Raw genomic sequence first — 21,497 nt, forward strand, 5'->3', positions numbered from 1 at the left:
AATTCTTTGCAAATATCACACGTTGGGAGTGATGCATCAAAACACACCCCGCAAAGCTCCCAAGATTTCCTGGCGCTCCCCGGGGGAGGCACGTCCTGAGCTCCTTTCTGACATTTGTCAATGGAACAAAATGTCTGTTGTGTCGCTGGAGCACCGCTGCTCAAAGGTTGTTTTATTTATTTTTTTTTAATTCACTTCCATATCAGTCTGCTATTCTTCCATCACCGCTCCTGATGGATGTGACATTGTGTATGTGCCTGTCACAAGAGAAGAGCAGCTGACTCAAAAAAAAAAAAGAAAACCAAGAAGAAAACAGAAGGTTTCCATTTGTGAAAACTACACAGGTGAGGACTTCCTTGCTCTGAATGGAGCCTCAACATGTATTGACTGATATGGATCGGAGCCAGGCGGAGAAGGCAAGGTCTGTCCGTCACACAGCCTGGGAGTTTATCTGGCAGGCTTGCCTTTCCCTCTTCCTCCTCCTCCTCCTCTTCCTCCTCCTCCTCCTCTAATGGAGACCGTAGGCAGGACTAGAGGGAGCTGTGTACAAGAATATGGCTCCGTCCTGACGCTCGCCCATCACTGCTCTTTCTTTCAGTTCTCTCAGGAAATCCAGGCGGCAGGTTGACACACTTTTGAGGTCCACACCTTGCTTTGGATCGGTGATGAAGATCAACCTGGTGAAAATGTGGGTGTTATAAAAAATTTAAGAAAAAAAAAAAAGGCTGTTATGGTATATATTAAAAGCTGTGAGTGTTTGTTTGAGCTTGCTCTGTGGATGTGTTTCTTTCGAGGTGAGCTCAATCAACCACAGAATAATATCTGATTGTATTTCGTGTGTCTGATATTTTCCTCCAGATGATAACGTGTATCCGGCTGAGCACATGTGAGGGGAAAGCCATCAGTGGGATTCACTCTGAGTATAGATCTTTCACTTTTTATATTAGTGTGGAAAAAGCTGTTTGTATGTAATGTAAAGCTGTAAAGTTGTACATAAGTATAATTTAAAAAAAAAAAAGCAAACAGTGAATGTGAAAAGATGTGAACAGAGAATTCAAAGCTTCATTTTAATTGTCAGAAACACAATGCCTTGTTAAAGATGATAAAAGTCATTCAATTCAATTAACTTTTCAAATATATAAATAAATAAATACTGAATTTGGTGTGTCATGAATAAGCCGGTTTTTGAAATATTTGGTTTTTTCAGGGTGGAGTACAACATGTATGTTTAATAGACATTATTTTTGAATTCATGTGCAGATGTACTTTGTGCTTCAATAATCTGTGGCTCACTTTTATCATAAGGTGAGCACTGCCCAGTTTCGAACTTGGATTTTTAGAAACAAAGACATTCATTTGTTCAGTCATGAATAAGAAAACTGAAAAAAAAAAAAAAAGAGTGACAAGCTGCCGTTCTCTGAAGAAGTAATTTTCTACCATGTGATTCAAGACAAAACATGCCAAATAATTAGCACTATTGTAAATGTGTTTTCAGTGCCTTTGTTTCATGATTTATTGCATTTTCTGCTTGGATTGATTTGATCAAATTATTATTTTTTCATTGAATTTGCTCACACTGTGTTTGTCTTCATCACTTTTATAAGTTTTGCCCCGAATATACTGTAAATAGAGAAATAAACTAAATCAGGGTTATGTCGTTTGTGCTGTAGTTTTGATTTCTTCTGCATTTTTTGTTTTTCGGTCCTTTTTCATTGTCCAAAATAAGAAGACAGCTAACATCACATCATGTCTGCAGAAGGTCAAAGCTCTCCAACATTAATTCACACTTGAAAATCAGGTATTTCAGTTAGTTAATACGTCAATGAGACAACAAAGAAAGCTGCTCTGTAATTGTTTGAGATCTTGCAGTTTAAAGGTTTTATTCTTTTGGAAAAGAAAGGCAACAGTATTAATATATCAGTGTAGGTATATCTTTATTCACTTGTTTAGCTACAATGAAAAAGAAAACAGCTGTGTAGAAAACTACATAAAGGATAAATTCTTAAGCTGTTCAAAATCATTCTTGCAGCATAATCAATACTTTTATTCTGTTCAGTCTTTATGTTTGTTGCAAACTCTATCTTTGTATAAAGAAATATGACTCACAAACAGATTTTGAACCCTAATAAAGGCGCAAGCTGCAAAACTCAATAAGCTGGCAACGTCAGAAAGTTTCATCCTCTTGTTTCTCATAAACCATCTGCAGGGCTCTCAGCACGGCTCTCAACCTACCTATTATCTATATACAGCAGTGTTGCTTCACACCCATTATGCATGGGACTTGTGCTAAATAATTACAGCCACATATAATCATCACGGTGCAGGTTGTCTTTTATGGATCTTCAATTGCAGTCCTTCAGTTCCTATTTTCGTGCCCGTCCTTCTGAGTCCTGAATGCCTCTTCACTCGCTCTGCATAAGACTGAATCACTGTCAGCTCCGAATGAGCTATGAGCCACTTCAGCCTTGGAGACTCCACATTGTTTGACAAAGAAATAAATCAGTTGGCATCACAAGGAGCAGCTCTTCAATCAAACTATCAGAAAAGGCACCAGAGTCATTCAGAGTGGAACAAGCTGACTGAAAGTTTCTAATGTTGTGACACTAATGTCCGATGTCGATTTCACTCATCCAGAAATCATTTTTGTGGGAGGAATAAGGTGTGACTTCCTCATTTTATAAACATGTGTTTGTACCAAAAAGATAAATGTTTGGATGATGGAAAACAAAATAAAGTATTATGCTTCAAGTCCTTCTTTTTTAAACATTCCATTCAGGTCATATTCTGTGAGGCATAGCTCTGCATTACTGTATCAATTACCAAATACGTACATATATCAAAAGTCCCACAACAAAGAGGTGATTATGCTTAAGTGGTAATAATCCTGGTTAGGAAATATCCTTTGATAGAATTATTGGATGTTGCAGTGCAGCAGCTACATCCATCTCGGGAAAATTTAATTTCTCTGAAATTTGTGCTCATTAAGTCACAATTGACAGTCCCACGTCACATGACCTCCGCTTCGCATGGATTTATGACCAAAAGACTGGACAAGAGTGACGGCGGCATCGCCGAGGCGGACGGCTTTTCACGACCGGTCCTGCTGTTTTAGGGAGGAATATTAACATGACCTTCATAGGAACGGCCTCGGGGCGTGGGTAATCTGATTTAGCCTGAGTAATGTTGCCTGTCATTAGCAAATGAATACAGTAGGGTCCCTCTGAAGGCCGTGCAATCTCGTCAGCGATGGGTAAAATTAGCCACCAATTAAGGTTGTTTTTTTTTCCATCCTGGAATACAATTTCTAACAGAGAAGCTGGCAGCCGTGATTGAAGTTAATCACTGCTGAGTTTAGAGGCGTCCATCCTGATTTCAGCAGAGGGTAGCTGAGTGGAGCAGCGGTTAAGAAGGTCACCTCACAGCGAGAAGATGCAAGTTCAACTCCTGCCTGTCGGTGTAGATTTGCATGTTCTCTCTCCCTCTGTTGCCTGCCAGGCTTTTCTGTGGGTACAATGCCTTCTCCCAATAATCCAAGACATGCTTGACTCTCAATTGACTGAAGGATTGACCGTGTGCATCAGTAATTGTCTGTCTCTCTGTGTTAGTCCTAGATGGACAGGAAGTCTGTCCAGTGCAGTGAAATTCAGCTCAGGCCAATTCAAACTTGGACCAAGCATGCATGAAAGGCAAATGAAATGATGATGGTCTGTGTGGGTGTCACCGTGCAATTTGAAAGTGGATAGCAGAACAGATATGTAGACGTTTGCTCGAGGGCTCCTTTGTGTGTCTCTGGTCATGAATATCATGACATGTCCTGCCTATTTTTTTTTTAATTTTGGAATACTTTTATGTGTTTTGTCCAGTTTAGAAGCAGAGACGAAGGTGAAGTGGTCAGCACTCTCGTCTATTATAATTGCTCTCACAGATGACTTTTCTTCCCAGATATATTCGTCAGTTTGAATTTCTTCTTCCCCCCCGCCCCCTCCTCACACTGTGACACACTGTATCCTGGCGAGGCGACGCCACCGTGGCCCACGCTGACAGCTGCAGTATAGAGATCACACAACTGGCAGGTGTTTGGTCTCAGCACTGTCACCAGGGAACTGTGAGCAAATGAAACGGGTCAGAGGGTTAACCGGGAAGACAGGTAGTTCCAAAAGCCACTATTATTACACTCTTAGAGAAAAGTGCTTGCACTCACAGCCTTGGAAAAGGACGCGCCCTCTGGGAAAAAGAAGCAGCTTTGTTGCAAATGCATCCAGGTGGAATGTGATAATGAAGGCAACGGTTTCTCGTCTCCTCTCGGACCTCACTGTGGGGCTTTAAAGCTGCACGAAATGATTTATCTTGCATGATCAATTCCTTGGTTCAGTTGATGATTTTCTGAAAGTGGCTCTCACATGTTGCAGCTATTTTCTCATATGTACACCTGAATGCAAATAATTTTAAACTCTTATATGAATTCAGAAGCGCCTGTCCAGTCTTTGTAGCTCGCATCATTTTGAAAGACGCTCTCACTTTAAAAGCATTACCATTTAGCGCGTTCCAGCTGTGTGTGTTGTGAAGGCTGAAAATGGGCCAGTCTCGTCTAAAGTGGGGCGCACTGGTTTATAAAAAGCACGTCCATTTACTCAAGCATTTCATAGGGAAATGGCTCATTGTGCCTTTGAGATGCATTAAGCCTGACAAGGATTTTTATCTCCTCAAACTGTGTGATACATGATCTTATTTGACGAAAAGCAGCCTCAAATCGGATCACTTTTAATGTTTTAGTGTTTAAAAAATTTCAATTAAATGAATGATGTAAATATTTTTCCACACGCCAGCCACCTGTGGCGTTCATAGATCTTTCATTTATACACTCATGTTGATGTATTAAATGAAAGGAGCCTCAAAACAATTTCTAATACAAGAATGCATAAAGTTCTGAAACTCAATGATAATAACAAATCATAAATACTGCCAATACGCAGTGAGATATTTCATGTCTGAAGCCTTCCTCTATCTATCTGAATCTGGATCATCTGCCAGCATCAGGTGGGACCCTTGTCTTAAACGGTGACTGCTGATTGGCTGAATAAGTAGATCAGCTCAATCAGATGACAACTAATAAAGGAAATCTTCCCCCCGGGAGTCCGCCGGCACACGCCTGAGACAACTGAGCTTTGAATGGTTTGGACTGAATAAGAATGTGAGCGAGGTCTGACTGAGAACGTTCTGGATAAACGGCAGCTTGATCAGCGTTTGGCACAACTTTAAAATATTGAATAGCTGGTGTCAGAGCTTTGCTGGAGGACGTGATCAGATTGTTTTTGATGCTGTAGTCAGCGGTGCACAAGCGGAATGTGCGCAGCGAATAGACTCCTCCTAAACTTTAAATGGAAGCGTTCAACGTTGAAGTCAACTCGTCAACATTGCAGTGTAGTAGAACTCGGTGTATAAGACGTAAACATGGCCCAGCACGTCCTTACGTGGAGGCTGAATGGCCTCAGCTCACCAAAGGCAACTTGGGCGGGAGAGGAAGAGAGGAGCGAGGTAGAAACTAGGGCACTGTTATCTGGCCCCCTTTTTTTTTTTTTTTTTTTTTTTTACCAACCACCAGGCAAAAGGCAGAGAAAGAAAGAGCTTTGGACAGGAGAGCAGGAGAGGAGAGGCTACCAGCTACCAGCACAAAGCTGCAGACAAGACGAAGAGGAACCTCCGGAGTCAACATCCTCCGCCAAGGACCCGAAGACAGCAACAAGGCCACCTTGGCGCTCTTTCACGGCTTTTTTTTAATCACACTTCAATGCGCAACACACAGTAAGGGTTCACTCGGTGGGGTCACACACGCGAAAAGACGTGCACGTGCATGCACACACACACATACACAGACACAGACACGCACATCAAGCAGGAACATGTTTGAGGAGCAAGCGACAAAGGTCAAGATCACATCTGTTGTCATCGTGGTGGGCATGTCGGCGATGCTGGCGGCGGTGGTGACCGACCACTGGGCCGTGCTCAGCCCCAGGGTGGAGAAGCTCAACGCCACCTGTGAGGCGGCCCACTTCGGCCTCTGGAGGCTCTGCAAGAAGACCATCTTCATCGTGGAGGAGGACCCTCAGGGCAAAGGCTGTGGCCCGATCAACTTACCTGGAGGTATGGAGCCTTTTTCCTCTCGGATGTGAAACAGTTCTGGAGCTTGGTGCATGTCAAGGTGAAAAGCATGCTCTTTTTTTTTTTATTGCTCCTTATATTCCGAGTCGAACGTAATCGCTTGGCATGCTGGTACTGGTACTGACAGGCTGGAAAACACTTTTCCTGGATGCGCAGCAACAATTTTTCTGTTCTCTTTTCCTTACAAGAAATGTATTGTGAACAGTGAAAAAAAAAAAAAACAACGAAGTACAGAAAATGAAAGTGCATTTTTTAATTAGATTGGAAGCTTTTCCCCCTTTTATCCTACATCAAAAGCTGAAATATCAATGGATTAACATCTAAAAAAAAAAAATCTTTAAAAACAACCTCAGTGGAACTAATGAAGTCAAAGAAGGACTGAAGCCAGGCTCCACTGTGAGTGTGTGGCAGTGCTGGTCAGCGGTTTATTTTGCCTCCTCGCACACACAGCGGCACATGGCGGCACATATGCTGGCATGTGCCGGCAAATGCATGCGCGCTGGCACCAACAGAACACATGTCGGCCTGCGTTCGGAGGGAATGTTTGACAGTTCCACGACCCGTTTCCCAGTGAACTATCATTATCTCCAACAGAGGAAGTCACTGAACAGACTGCCAATTAAGGACGCTCGAGCAGCTGAAGTCAAGTGCGTAATGGAAGAGTATCACGGCTATACTTCACAGCTCCAATGACAAAAACACAAATCTGTTGTGACTGGGCTTATCAGTGAGAAATGAATCTTTTACCTCTCAGCAAAGACCCCCTGTGAGTTTTATCTAACGGGGAGTGTCACATCAGATGTCAGTATTCTGTCCGACTCCCTTTAAACTAAAGTGAAAGATCATAAGATGCCGTTTAACTCCTACATCTCGTGTGATTGTCTGATCGTGGTGTCAAAGCAGATCTGTGACTGGCTTTGATCAAGTGTCTGTGATGGAGTGCATTTTGTGATAGACGGCCTTGTTTTTGCACAATGACAAAAACGCCAAATGTAGAAAAATGCAATTTAATTGCAGACAATGCAAAAGAGAAGGGAAACAAGCTGAAAGCTGTAGAGAAGAACACATCAAAGTAAAAGGTAATCTTCAATCTCCGAGTTGTTTTCCAGTCTTGCATGACATTGCATATAGAGGAATCCCCCCAAAAAAAAGAAAGTAAAAAACATTCTGCCGTACATTTAAAAGTCTGTTCCTCCCCCCCCCAAAAAAAAATGCCTTGTGGCTTTAATTACAAGCTCTCTTTGAAGAGAGCGAGCCTTGGGGTAAGCGGTGCCTCGCTGGCCTCTGGCTGAGTGTGCGTGTCTCGCAGCCTAACGGAGAGATTTCACTCTGACTCTGTCACTGACTTAGCCGCCGGCGCCAGCACCTCAGGATCAGTACAGGTCCTAATGAAGTGTGGCTCCCCGCTCCAGCTCATGAGTTAGTGTACACCTGGGAGACCGGAGAGGAATGAAGCAGATAGAGAGGAGAGAGCCCACGTTGGCTTGGGATGAACAGGCAGGGATGATTCAGTCGAGGAAGAGAGAGAGAGAGAGAGAGAGAGAGAGAGAGAGAGAGAGAGAGAGAGAGAGAGAGAGAGAGAGAGAGACAGAGAAATGCCCAGAGAACAAGAAAAGGAGGGGTTATAGTAAGGAGAGGTGTTACTGTGCAAACTTTTATGCATTGCATTCTGGGGAGACGGAGATACAAGAGGTCTGACAGCTGACTGTCATCAGGAATGTGGCACTTTGAAAAAGAACAAACCATAGAAGAGATTTCAAGTGGACAGAAAACTGCTTTATTTTTTTATTTTTTTTTATGGACAGCACTGGAGATTTTACTCCTCATGGACAAGTCAGTCACCTGTGGATTGTATAAACGGCTGACAGATTCACAGCTCCAGTTTGAATGATCCAGTTATAACCTGACAGTGTATCGCTGCAGAATCCCAAATGCTTCTCTGCTCCTCAACACAACATAAAAAAAAAAAAAAAAGACAAAGTCAAGTAGAAAGAAGCCCTCCTGACAGACTGAACTTGTCGAGGGCTTGTTTCTCTGTGCGGCGATGGGAGTTCAGCTTGATGTACCTGCTCCCACCTCCTAAAATCTTACAGTCTTCACGGAGGAGCGTCAGTTGTACTGTAAAAGACTCCTGAAAACTGCTGTAGTGTTTCCACATTAGGTTAATGAGGAAATGAGTAATTCTCTCATAATACATATAAAAAGATCCATGGGATTTTTTTTTTTTTTTTCCTGTGCGGCTGCTCTGCCATTTTTACTCCCACACCCAGCTTAATAGGTTTAGTTACACAAGCCCATTTCTCCCCATTTGCGACCCTGCTGCTGTCAGGAAGGATCCAGAGAAGGGATTTTTATTTATCTATCTATTTTTTCTTTTTCTTGTCCACCATGCTGTCTTTTTATGCAATGACAGCAGGTAAAATGTTGATTCTAGGAATAGAAAAACATTTTTTACTGTATTTAAGAGTTCAAGCGCCGTTCTCCAGGAGAGCATTTTCTTTTTTCAGATGACTACCGTTGCTAATATTTCAGACATTTTCAAAATTACTAAATTCTTTGATCAGTTGTAATGAATGTTGTACAAGCTGGAAGTAAAAAGAATAAACAAAGTGACTGATAAACGATGATAAAGCAGTAAATCCTGTTTAAAGGTAAATGTTTTATGCCGTCACTTCAAAAGAAAGAGGCATTCAAAAGGCTGCTTTTTAACTTTAGAGCTCAAAGGCATTTCTGAGCTTTCTTAACTCAACCAAGTCGTCAGTAATACGCTGTATAATATCCAGGATCACAGTGTGTTTGATTTGACACAAATTTTAAGTCCGATGCCCTCCCTGACGAAACTTGATCCGGTTATGGTAAAAGCCTCTAAAGCTGCACCGTTAAGAGAATCGAACCAGTAAACGTTCGATTAGAACCTTGCTTTCCTCAGCGCCACATGACTGTCTTCCCCCCTGTTTTAATGAACATGTTGCTTTTTTGTGCCACCTCTGGGAAGCTTATGTTTTAACTTCGCTAACAGAGTTTAAACCACCGGAGAGGGAGAGTGAGCCTCTCCAGGAACAAAAAAAAAAAAAAAAGAAAAAACAAGGTGTCTTTCTGTGGCGGCGCCCAGTGGGTCAGTCTGCCAGGTTTGGAGCGCTTTGACATCAGAGAATACAAGACAGAAATAAAACCTCTTTCTGACTCTGGCAGTCGGCTCGCTCCTTGCCAAAGTGTGATCAAGAGGCTCGAGCGTTCAGAGTTTGGCTCGACTGCAGACTCTCTATGTAATTTCATGAGTCTCGCACTTTTCCACATGAGACAGATTGGTTCTTTGGGAGTGGTGTTTGGACCTCGCAGGCCAGCCTTTGGTGGCCTGCAACAACATCCTAACGAGTTCTTGAGAGCTGCTGGTTTAACGCAGCAGAGGCATGACAGAAACAAGCAAAATATAGGAGAGGAATATGTAATGTCACACAGACAGTACGTCACAATAAACAAAGCAATATCTCTATGCTGACTGTTCATCCATCTAGAGTGGTAAACATTTCTATTTCTCATTGCAGCAAGAATAAAACCATATTTATTGTTTGAAAATTGTTTAATCAGCCATCCAGTCAGCTTTGAGTGGTTAAATATATTTTAAAATGTCCTGAAAACCTGAAACTTGATGCTTTGCTCTCATACAGTGGAGAAAAAAAAGTTCACAAAATACGATATGGTGACATGGTGTAAAGTGATCACTGCAGTGGCCGGTATATCTGCTTATCTTTTAAAAGGAAGGCCAGTCAGCTTTTTTGCTGCAATGCTCCAACCCTGACCTTTTGAATTAAACCTATAAACTGAAAAATAACACAAAGTTTCTGAAAATTAGGAATTCAGTAGTTGCTGACTATAGAAGTTATTGAGATTACTTACCATTGCAAGTTAAAACTCTGGCATGAGATCTCTAAATCATCTTCAAGTAGAGAGAAAATTTTATAAATGTAACAGAAAATGTGCAGATATTTACATTCATATGTAAGACATTTAGAAAATACTGAGTAAATAAATATATAAATAAATACTCAAGTAAAGTACAGATACCTGAGAAACCAACTAAAATAAAGAAAAAAAGGCCTCTTGTGAAACAAGATAGAAGCTCATTCTCATCTTAAATTCACTGAACCAAGCAGAAAACACTCTGGTCTCAAACACTTCAACAACACATGTAGATTTTAATTTATACCGTCGGCTGAAAGCTGACGTTCAGGAGGCAAACAGGGCTCTAATGTAATTTCTGACACTAATTCAGACCTGAACAGAGTGGCTGACTGGCTCATACCGCCATACCAGCGCTACTCTATCTGCTCCTCAATTGGATATGTTGAGTGTAAGCAAAGAACACTGGTATAAAAAAAATAGAAAGAAAAAAAAGTGGGTTGATCATGAGTGCCGTATAACAGATTACATCCGTGATGAACAGCACACCCAAGCAAGCAGCGGTGATTGGACTTAATAACTCAGATTTGCATTTTCCCAAACAGAGGGGGAGTCAGTCGTCAGGAGGAGCGTACACAACCACGTTTTCATATAAAGCACAATTACGCCGCTTTTGTGCGAAGGTTTCATAACAACGGCTGCACAGCGGCGAACCCAAATGACTTTTGAAATGAGCTTCCCACAAACGACGCATGACAGCTTGAGTGCTGTAAAAATCAAACAAACCCTTTATGGATCGCATCATCACGCAGCTCGGCTGGGAAATAAAGAGCGTAGATGGTGCTTCTGCGCGCAAGCGTGTGTTCCTACACATGCGGTATGTGTACAAAGGAGGGAGCGTTATTGCTAAAAATGTTTCGGAGCGCCCGTGTGATCAAGCATCCTGTTTTCTGGCTCTACCCTCCCAAAAAGTATAGCTACCATCTTCTGCTTTTTTCCTACAACACAGGGCCTTGCCGGCGCCCCCGATTCAAACACAGATGTCACCTTGAACTGCTATTGTCACTTTCTCTGAGCCCAGTTTGTTGGTTTTTCCTTTTTTTTTTTTTTCCTTTTTTTCTCTATGATCTGCCAGCTTCTTGCTTGGAGTGCAAAGCCAAATCTGTGCACAAGACTCTGGCATTCAAAACACGAGCTGAATATTTGAAATCGCAATGAGTCACTCCGCCAGAAATACACAAAAATCCACATAAAAATTCTCCGCGAACGCCTGCTATCAGTTACTGGATGAGAAGTTTATACGGTGACGAGCAAGAAAGTTTTTTTTTTTTTTTTCTGTTTTCCATTTTCGTGGCGGGAGACGGGATTTTAAGGGCTGGTGAGGACCCTCCTGCGCCGTGCCGTTGTGTCCCAGTTATCAGAGCTCCTGGTGGAACAGCCACTCGAACGCCACCGCCGCACTTCCTGCTCACAATGACCCGAAACTGGTCGGCTCAAAAAGAACAACAATCTCTGCAAAACATTCAAAACAGGGTTTACATGCTTTTCAAAGCGCGAGAAGAACTGACACACAAGCATGGCTGTTAAAGGAAATGGGGAAAAACTAAGAAGCAGAGGAGGAAGAGAGAAAGTGGTGTAAGGACAGGTGAAAGGGAGAGGATGGAGAATAAGGAGAGGCTAAATCAAGAGCCGCACATCAAAGAGCGAAGGCGGCAGAAACCGACTTTAATGGAAAGAGGTGAAACTAAGATGACAGGCGATACCATGTTCTAATCACTCCTCCCCTGGAACGAAATCTCCCCATTAGTGGGACTGCAAGGTCAATGATACGCACCCAGATGTTCTCCTCCTCGCTGGATGTTCGCCGCTCACAGCTGCCATCAAGCCACGTTGGTTTTTAGCTCGTTCCTGGCAGTGTGTTTCACTGTTATTATAAAATAAGAGTGTTTACGCTGGATTCATGTTGTCTGAGCGTTTGTCACAAAAATATATATCAAGCAGTTGAGTAATAATCAACCAGTAGAGGAAAAAAGTGTAATGAATTCATATTGGTCCTGGCTATTAAAGCAGTTTTTAAAAAAAAACAGCAAAGTGGTTAAATCCTTAGTTTGTGGATTTGTTTTTTTGTGTCTGATATGTTTTTGAGCACCCTGATAAATCATCAAAACATGAGTCACTCATTTGTTTTCAATAGGTAAACATGTCATATAACACTAACTTTTATATCCTACCTGTGTGTCTCATGTTTGTATTCTATGCTGTTGAAAGCGCTACAAAATTTGAACTTAATCCTAGTGTGAAATGTACTTGCTGAAAGAATATCAATAAAGACCAATTATAAGCTATAAAATAAACTAGGACCAGAAGTAGTGGACATACTGATTGAGGATCGTCTCTACTGACTTCAGTTTTCAAACAACACTCTACAAAACTTCATATTTTTATATGAAACAGATGATGGAGTTCAACATTCAGGTCAAACTGTGGCTCAGTTCAGAAAAATAGTATCTGTGGTTGTAAAGTCAGATTTTGATGTGAAATGTAAATGAATTAGCATCCCAGCTATTTAATCAACGCTTTCCTTCTTCGTGTTTGATTTATGATTTCATAAGTCAAAATACGACTAATTAGACTTCTAATTAATCAATGTTTGATTTTGAAATTTCTGCATTTGTGCACTAATTTCATTTTATTTTTCAGTTATTCTTGATTCAATTTCTTCATTATATACTTTTGTGTGCTGATGTTAATCATCATTACACTGCATCAAGAAAATTGATGCTTGAGAATATTATCACTTTAGGTGATGAACAAAGATTGAAATGCAACAAAAAAGCTACTTTGGAGATTCTCTGGAAGATCACCCAGCTTGAAGTTACATGATTCAACATAGAATATGACCCTGTGTGTTTTTCTACCATCTTTTTAAAGCACAGTCGTTTTTTTTTGGTTTTTTTTTTTTTTTTTTGCGCTTAGAAACAAAAACTAATCCTTCATTTTGTGTGAAATCAAACTAACACAACACCAAACCTTGTTGTGAGAGAGCTGTGAAAACCACTATGCAGAGTGGAAAGATTTAACAGATGCAGCAAAAGGGAACTAAAAGGTAGAAGGACTTAATCAGTCAATATCTAAGCTTTGAACTGTTTTTACTGCTTCTCTTAGTTAATCATGACTGAGTAAATAAAGCCTTTTCAAGCATGTTTAATCACAGTTTTTTTTTTTTTTTTGTCAGGCTGGTAGGGAAATGTAAGTCTTTACAGAGGCTGGAGTGAAAGCTGAATCCAAACACATATTAGCTGTGAACAGCAGAGCCCCAGAGGTAAAGGGACCTAATGAGAGGAGACTAATGAAAATAATATATTTGCAGATCTAAGCTGCACTATGACCCTGACTCCAGTTCTCTCCACCACCAATGTGACATTCCCCTTACATTCACATGCACGCACGCACGCGCACACGCACACACGCACGCACGCACACGGTCCTCTTGATATGCTTTTACATGTGTAAATAGAGAGGACTAGCCGAGACCTGCAGCAGCCTGTTGCTAGGTTACCCCTTTAGTGATTCTTTCTCTTCCTGGGTAACAAACAGCTCCTCTGTTGCTACACACACACACACACACACACACACACACACACACACACACACACACACACACACACACACACACACACACACACACACACAAAATGTGCACTGACACCAACACAAACATTGTCCATCTCTGCAAAAAAAAAACCAAGAAAAACACATGTCTGCTTTATGGGTTTAATCTCAGTGAGAAAATAGTGAGCGGAGAAAGTCAGGGACACTTGGCCTTTGCGTCCTCTCCACCCCTCCTCTGTCCAGCTGCCTTTAGAAAAAGTAAACAGATAGATGGATGTGTGGGAAATGAATGCACCCAGAAATCATTTTATTTTCCCCGGCAATGAGGCGATATTGAAGATTGTGGTCAAAGGGACAGGCGTTTCAGAGAGCGGAGGGCAGAAAAGAAAACCTGGTTCCTGTGCGGAAACGGGCACAAACTGATTCCCCGGGCGGGAACAGCGCTGGCGTGGAGGACGGTAAAAGACTTCAGATTAAGTTTATTTTAAGATGACGGCAAGTCACAGACCACTGCTGTGATTTGGAGGGGGTGTTGCACATACTGTGATTAAACAGCCAAGGAGGAACTGCAACAGTTGTGCATGCTGATTCTCTTCCAATTTAGAAGTGAGAAAGATACGGTATGTGCACGGCTTCATTACTGAGTGACACATATCAAACACATTTTCAGGGATTGTGGGTACGGAAAACGTGTAACTAAATCATTAGAGGTGCAAGCTTCTTTTTCTTCTTCTTCTTTTTTAGTACATCAACAGTAATGAAATGCTCACTTTAATGACATTAAATCTGAGCTAAAAACAAGGCTGTAGGTAACATTTGTTTCGTAACAATGTTTCTTGGCACTGAATCTTATGCATCTTATATAACGTGTGTTCATTTTCCTTTTGATCGGCGCCACACGCAAAGGGACAAGCGTTTGTGGGACAGGAAGTAAAGCTGCCAAACAGCTCCTGCTGGTGGATTGGATGCTTGAAGTCTAAAAGTAAAAGACATATCAGGATTCCAAAAAAATGATTCATTTTACAAAAAAAAAAAAAAAGGAGCCTCTGGAGGTAGAATCTGATAATTCACACTCTGTGGAGACGAGTCTTATCGTTTTGGAGGACAGAGTTTATTCTGTGGAGACTGAAGGATTGATACTGCTTACAGAAATACATCCTGAAAACGTTCATGCATTGAGCGTCACCAATCAGACCCCTGAATGTCTACACCTCGTTTAAATTATAATAACACCCATATCAATACTGTGTAGATAATATCATAATACTTTTATTTGAATACTGGACTGCTAAAGGTTTTTTGTGTGTGTGTGTTAACAGGTATGGACATTTGCCAGCGTTCCTATAGGCTCCATTGGGAGATTTTAAATCACATTGTTTAATAGTGCGGACGCAGAAGTCTACAACCTGAGCCTGTGTTTCATCTCCCCTTCTCTCTTTCTCTCTCTTATCCCCTCCGTCTTTACCCCCCGCCGTCCTTCTGTTATTCCACAGAAAAAAACTGTTCCTACTTCAAACACTTTACATCGGGGGAGGAAGCCGAAGTTTTTGAAGTCAAGACCCAAAAAGGTGGGGGCCTCGTCTCGGAAACACAGACAATATGTTGCAACAGCACCCAACTGCCTGTCGGTGATAAGAGGAAAAATATATAAGCGGCGATGTGAGAGGAACAAAAGTGTACGGTCAATCAAGAAAATGTGGGGATATATGCTCAGATATCATGCAGGCACGAGTAATTGCGATTATGTCTGACGGTAAAGCAGTCTGACAAGCCTTTATTCTTCAAATAATAGAGTAAAGTTTCACATAAACAGATACAGTGCGCAGCATTTCTCATGTCAGATGGGAATAAAAAACTGCGTCTGTGTCCTCTGATTTTATCATCTTCTTATCTTCCCTGCTGTAGTGAGGCAGCGATTTTCAAAGTAGACATATTTTCCAGGACACGGCTCCTTTGTTCACATGTTTTCTCATTGAAGCTTTGGGCTTCCGATAGAGACAGAAGAACACACAGGCAAAAAGCAGCCTCACCGTCATGAAAGCAGGCAATTACAGATCGCTGTCAAAGTTTTAGGTAAAGAGTTGAACAGCAGTTTGCATTCACACCCGGGTGAATTGGGAATATCATTATTTACATGCATGTACAAAGTCAACATGGAGGTGTATTTATGGAAAATCTCAAGAGGATACACACACACGCATGGTTTTATCACATTACATTGACTTCAATTGACTCACATTAACCTCACTTATAACTATGGTACTTCCCCACTACTTCAACCGCTTTCCCTTGAAAGGAATTCAACAAGATCTCCAAACTGTACTCGTATTTCGCTATAATCCCAGTGCGTGAACAGATTTCGTTTCCCACAACAACAACAAAACACTTGGTCAAATAAAGTAAATGGACTTTACTTCTATAATGTGCTTTTCAAGCTGCAGCAGTCTCAAAGCGCTTCACACCGTTAGACACAGCCACCCATGAGCCATGAGGTTTCCATGCTCGGTGCTCATCCACCCCGGGGCGAAGTCTTTCAGCCTCCAGCACATGGACTGGGGAAGATGGGAATTGAAAGGCAACACCTTTTGATTTGAAAGAAAAGTGCCATAATGTCCCGTAATGTATATTTATATATCACTGTCTAACTAAAAAAAAAAAAAAGAAACTGAACAAACATTTTTATTGTTATGAATTTCAAATATAAACTTTTTAAGCAAAACATATTTTACACATTTTAAAGCAAGTTCAGTGGTCAGTGTTTTCAGTCTTTCTCGACTATTTGCATACTGTTCTTTTTTTTTTTTGCTGCATAATATGAAGTACAGATTGACAGGTTATTGGAGTTCTTGTCAAGTCTAACTAACCCCCGCAGGCTAGAATTAGGTACACATTTTCTAGGATTTGCATAAGCACTTAGTGTAAATCGCACGGTTTTAATGTCTACAGCATGATTATTTTAAAATCTGATACAGTCGGTGGCAACATGCACCTTTGACTCTGGCTAGTAACTTTTCAATAAAACCATAAGAAGTGTTGATTTCATCTCCACTCAATGTAAACCCTGTCATCTCACCGTATTCCAGCTTTCTGCTTGTAGAAGTTAAGCTAATTTCCTCTTTGTGTTTGGTTCTGCCTCATGTTTGTTGAGTTTAGGATGATATGTAGCTTTCAACTGACTTGGCTTTGTTCTTGTTATTTAATCGAATTGCATCCTGTTATCACTGCAACATGTCATACAAACAAGGGAACCTCATTTAGTGATTATATTGAATATATCCGTCATTCACAACGTATTTGCCATTATCCATCCATCCGTCATCCATAACGTTTGTCCTGTGCTGAAGCTGATTGTAGCTAACTTTGACGATGTTAGGATGCCACACACTCGTATTCAACCTCACATGCGTGTTTTTCATCTGTATATGTGAGGAAGGAATTCATACAATGAGAGAAATGATCGCATGGAAATGACATCGAGAATAAAATGCAGGAAAATAAAGTATAAATTTGGAATGCTGGTGAATCTGCAGGTCAGACAGAACACAGAAACATGCAGAGCGAGCAGATCCCACACTAACGTGGACACTTTCAGACAGTTTCACACATACTGGAACCCAAAGTCCTCAAACTGAACGGGGCTGACCTGCACTGGACTGTACTGAACCTCACCCACTGTAAGGGTATTTTACACTCGGCGTTACTCCTCCGAAGCAGAATAGGATATGCTGAGGATCTTTTCTATCACAGCTGGAGTGCGACAGAGAGGGAAAGACTAGATTATCTTTATCTGAAAAGCAGACAAAAGGGGGAGGCGGTGAAGGGGAGACAGAGACACGTTATCATCATCTCGTTATGCGCCTGCAGCATCTTATCTGTCATTCCCGCGCCGCTACTGCCAGACTGGATAAATGACTGTTGTTTTTAAAGTGGGGCGAATTTAAAGGCTGATTATCTGTGTCATAACTCACCTGAGTGCAATACTGGAATAATTACAATGTAAACCATTATGCATCTTCCTCCTATACTATCTCAATAATCATCTTCTCATCTCTTTCTTTCCTTTTTGCTGTTTTGCCTGTTTTTCATCTCAACTTTCAGTCATCAACAGTTGCTTCATTTCTCTGAATTAATCTCTTCTTTACTTCTCTTCCTTCAGAGTACAACATCTCAGCCGCGGCCATCGCCATCTTCAGCCTGTTCTTCATGATCATGGGCACCTTGTGTGTCGTCTTCTCTTTCGGGAAGGGGCGGGACTACCTGCTCCGGCCCGCCGGGATGTTCTTCGCCTTCGCAGGTCAGACGTAGCAAACAAGAAGGAAAACCAGTCAGGTTTATTTATGGGAGCTGGTAAAAAAAGTATTTTCTGTTGTTTTGAGGTGACAAAGCCTAACAGAGCTGCTGTGATGCTGGGTAATGATTTGACACGTCTATTTTGCAAAGTTAAAATAAAATTATCAACTCCTATGAATTGGAAACAGATTTAATTAATAAGTTTTGAAAACATAAATGAGACAAATAAAGAGACAAACAAATCACCGACTTTGGAACCGGAGATGAAAATGAAATGCTTGGTAACCGAAGTTTAACAAAAACTTCACATTTTTCTGTTGTTTTCGCGCAAATAAGAATGAGGAGGTTGAATCAATTCAGTCTGTCCTGACCAAATGAGGAACATCCTGAATTGGATTTTTTTACTCCAATTTGTGATACTAAATTATGGAATAGATTGAAAACTTGTGCTAAAGTGAAGTGAGGGTTAAAATATGAAACAATGAGAAAACAAGCATCATGGTAAAATATGGCTGTGTGAATCCTCAGATGGGCTCCCAGTGATTGGATATTGGAGTTGATTTGTATTTATTCTCTCTTCTACATTTTCAGAATAGATGCTGCATGTCAAGGATGTACAGTATGTCATTATAAGTTTGTATAATAAAGATTATTGTTTCAAAAAATGACGTGGGAAAGGTGATATTTAACAAGTTTTACTTCCTCCATCTCCTTTTTTGAATTTGTTTATATCTTTTGTGTCTAATGCTGTTGTGTCCTCTCTCTCTTTTTGACACGCAGGTCTTTGCATCATCATCTCTGTTGAGGTGATGCGCCAGTCCGTCAAGCGCATGATCGACAGCGACGAGACCATCTGGATCGAATACTACTACTCCTGGTCCTTCACCTGCGCCTGCGCCTCCTTCACCCTCCTCATCCTCAGCGGAGTCGCCCTGCTCCTCATCTCAATGCCACACATGCCCCGGAATCCCTGGGAGACCTGCATGGACGCTGAGCCCGACACCCTAGATTAGCCACAGGTGGTGCCACAAAGGAGATCCGGTGAAAAACATGAGGCATCATTTTACCCCTTTAAAATACCATCTTACTTATTCTTCGAGAAGTTAAAAGAAATCAGTATTAAAATGCAACAGCATACTTTTAACAACTCTGATTGCAGCACAAACGCTCCAGAAGCGGTTGATTTTGATTATCTTATTATTATTACTTCTACTAATTTTCCAAAGCATAAAAAAAGAAGCTTGAACCTGATTAGTTTCTATTAGAAAAATATTCATCTATAACCTTTGAGAGACTTCTGTTGGAAAAAATAAAAGACGATCTCTTCACTCACTAATATTGAATCAAGTAGTTGCAATAACAGTGTTGAAAAACATCTCTTTTCTGTTGTTTTTAGTAGATATGGAATAATTAGGAAATACAAGTCATCTCCCAGAAAGCATATTTGCTATATTATTCAAAATCAACGTTTTTTAACTCGGTTTTGTGAGATTGGGTTTGATTTCATGAATACGTAGATTATGAATGAATAATTTACTAAAGTTGTGCTCTATGTCCAAGTAGGAAAAGCAAACACCTGCAAAAGTAGTAACATCATGTAGCGTTTCATCCTTTCTGAGTGTTAACTGAACATGAAAGTTTATTAAAACATTTATTATCACCAGTTTCTTTCAAGTAATTATGTCTATGAGTATTTCGTTTTCTTTCTATAATTGACAAATCCTGATATAATCTGAAATGTTAGCGAGTTCAGGGCATAGGCCTGTAGTCCATATGTATATTTCAAGGTCCTGCATTGGAAATCAGGAATATCTGTGTTGTGTCTGTGTTGTATATGTGCATTCCTCCCCAAAGACCCTGTAATGAATGACTCTCATTTGTGCACGCTCCTAAGGGATGAAGCCCAGCAAGTTTTTATCTGTCTATAAAATACAATCCACTAACTTATTAAAGCATGGTGAAGGAAGGTGTGAATTCAGACTGCAGGATTCAGTGGGATCAGGTCAGCTGGACAGGATTAGAAGGCGTAAACAAAATCTCTCACTACTGACAAAAACAAGATTGTCCACAAACCGAAAAGCCATTCTGCACTTGTAGCATGATCAGGGAACAAATCGGGCAAAAATAGCAAGAATGCATGTCATTAGCAGGTGGAAGCCTGTGTCATACCTCAACCAGCACCTTGATGCAGATCACATGTTCACAGCAGGTGTTAAGAAACCATCATTACTGAGCTATTTTAAAACTAAGTGCGATCTGTCGATGTTCGAATGTAAAGAAGAGATCGGTCTAGAGGGGTAGGGTGTTCTCTGGGAAAAGTACTGAGAAGATAAAGCATGCAAGCATTCAAACTACAGAAATGCTCCAAATCCCAGACTTGACCTTCTGTGAGTGGTAACCACCATCACACAGCCAGATTTCAGACAGTGCTTAAAATTACACACTGTTATACCAAAAACATATCGTGTACTCTGTTATCAGCGGCTCATCTAGCATTGATCCTTCATTTGTCTCTTATTGTGATGAGAATGTTATGTTTCATTCTATTGTGGTTTGATGTAAGAAAGTCCACTTTAGTCTTAATAAAGCTGAAAATAAAAAAAGACGAGACAACACTGACCAAAAATGAATCGCTGGGCTGAATATCTGTCCAGGCAGGATGAGTGAGCCATCACATTATCTCTCATTCTGCTAATTGAAGTTGGGAATTTTTCAAATGGGCTGTGAAAAAGATAAGGATTTGTTCACCAAATGTGTAGTAAAGGCATATCTGTCTTTTAAAATAAGTTGCTTAGAGTCCAAAATCTAAGACAAAAAGCAATAAACCACCAAGATATAGTTATAGAAATGTTATCATTAAGGGTGCTTCTCGATCGGTAATTGTACTTCGTGTTGGGGTAAATGAAATTCTTTAAAACTCAATGTACCTGCAGCACATTTATCCTGTGTATAGATGTACTGTTGATCTTACTATATATCTGGTTCTATTGCTATTCTAGCTTTGTCCTGTTGTGGCAAGCCTGTAAAACTCAACACCTACTTTATGTTCCTAAAACATGCTTTCATCCTGAAAATGTGGCATTTATTGAAATCAACCTTAAAGTGTTGTATAAGTAGATCTCAGTCCTTTAAAGTCACACTCTCATGTTATATACACATAAGCATTGGGCGTATAATTGAAAAGCTGTGCTTATTGTACGTATACAACAGTTTGCTCAAGCACAGTTTCGTAGTTAATGTGTTATCTTTTCAAGTTAACTGCATTTAGAAGAAAAAATGCTTTGAAGGAGACGGGAAAGACACAGGAACAGTGCAGCAGTTATGAAATGTGGTCATTTTCACAGCATAGAGTTAATAACGAAGCATCACGGCATTGACTTGTTGCTCCAGGACGTCACATCATTCATAAGACTTCTTGCTGTTGTTGTTAAAATGAAATCCGAGTCTGGTTTTGCAGTTTCACAGTCATGCTAAAACTGATAAAAAGTGCATAAAAAGATGGACTCTTTGTGGAATATTTGCTGCGTAATTGTGAT

At 40.7% G+C, this 21,497-nt stretch overlaps 1 protein-coding gene across 1 annotated transcript; it reads left to right on the forward strand.

Moving 5' to 3' along the window:
* Positions 1–5,831: 5,831 nt before the first annotated feature.
* Positions 5,832–19,009, forward strand: cacng1b (calcium channel, voltage-dependent, gamma subunit 1b). The gene is made up of 4 exons (XM_030090027.1): positions 5,832–6,141; positions 15,165–15,239; positions 17,828–17,965; positions 18,742–19,009. Exons 1-4 carry the CDS (start codon positions 5,901–5,903, stop codon positions 18,972–18,974), a joined length of 687 nt encoding a protein of 228 aa, XP_029945887.1. The 5' UTR covers positions 5,832–5,900; the 3' UTR covers positions 18,975–19,009.
* The last annotated feature ends 2,488 nt before the right edge of the window (positions 19,010–21,497 follow it).

Source organism: Salarias fasciatus, chromosome 4, assembly GCF_902148845.1.
Source record: "Salarias fasciatus chromosome 4, fSalaFa1.1, whole genome shotgun sequence".
Lineage (NCBI taxonomy): Eukaryota > Metazoa > Chordata > Actinopteri > Blenniiformes > Blenniidae > Salarias > Salarias fasciatus.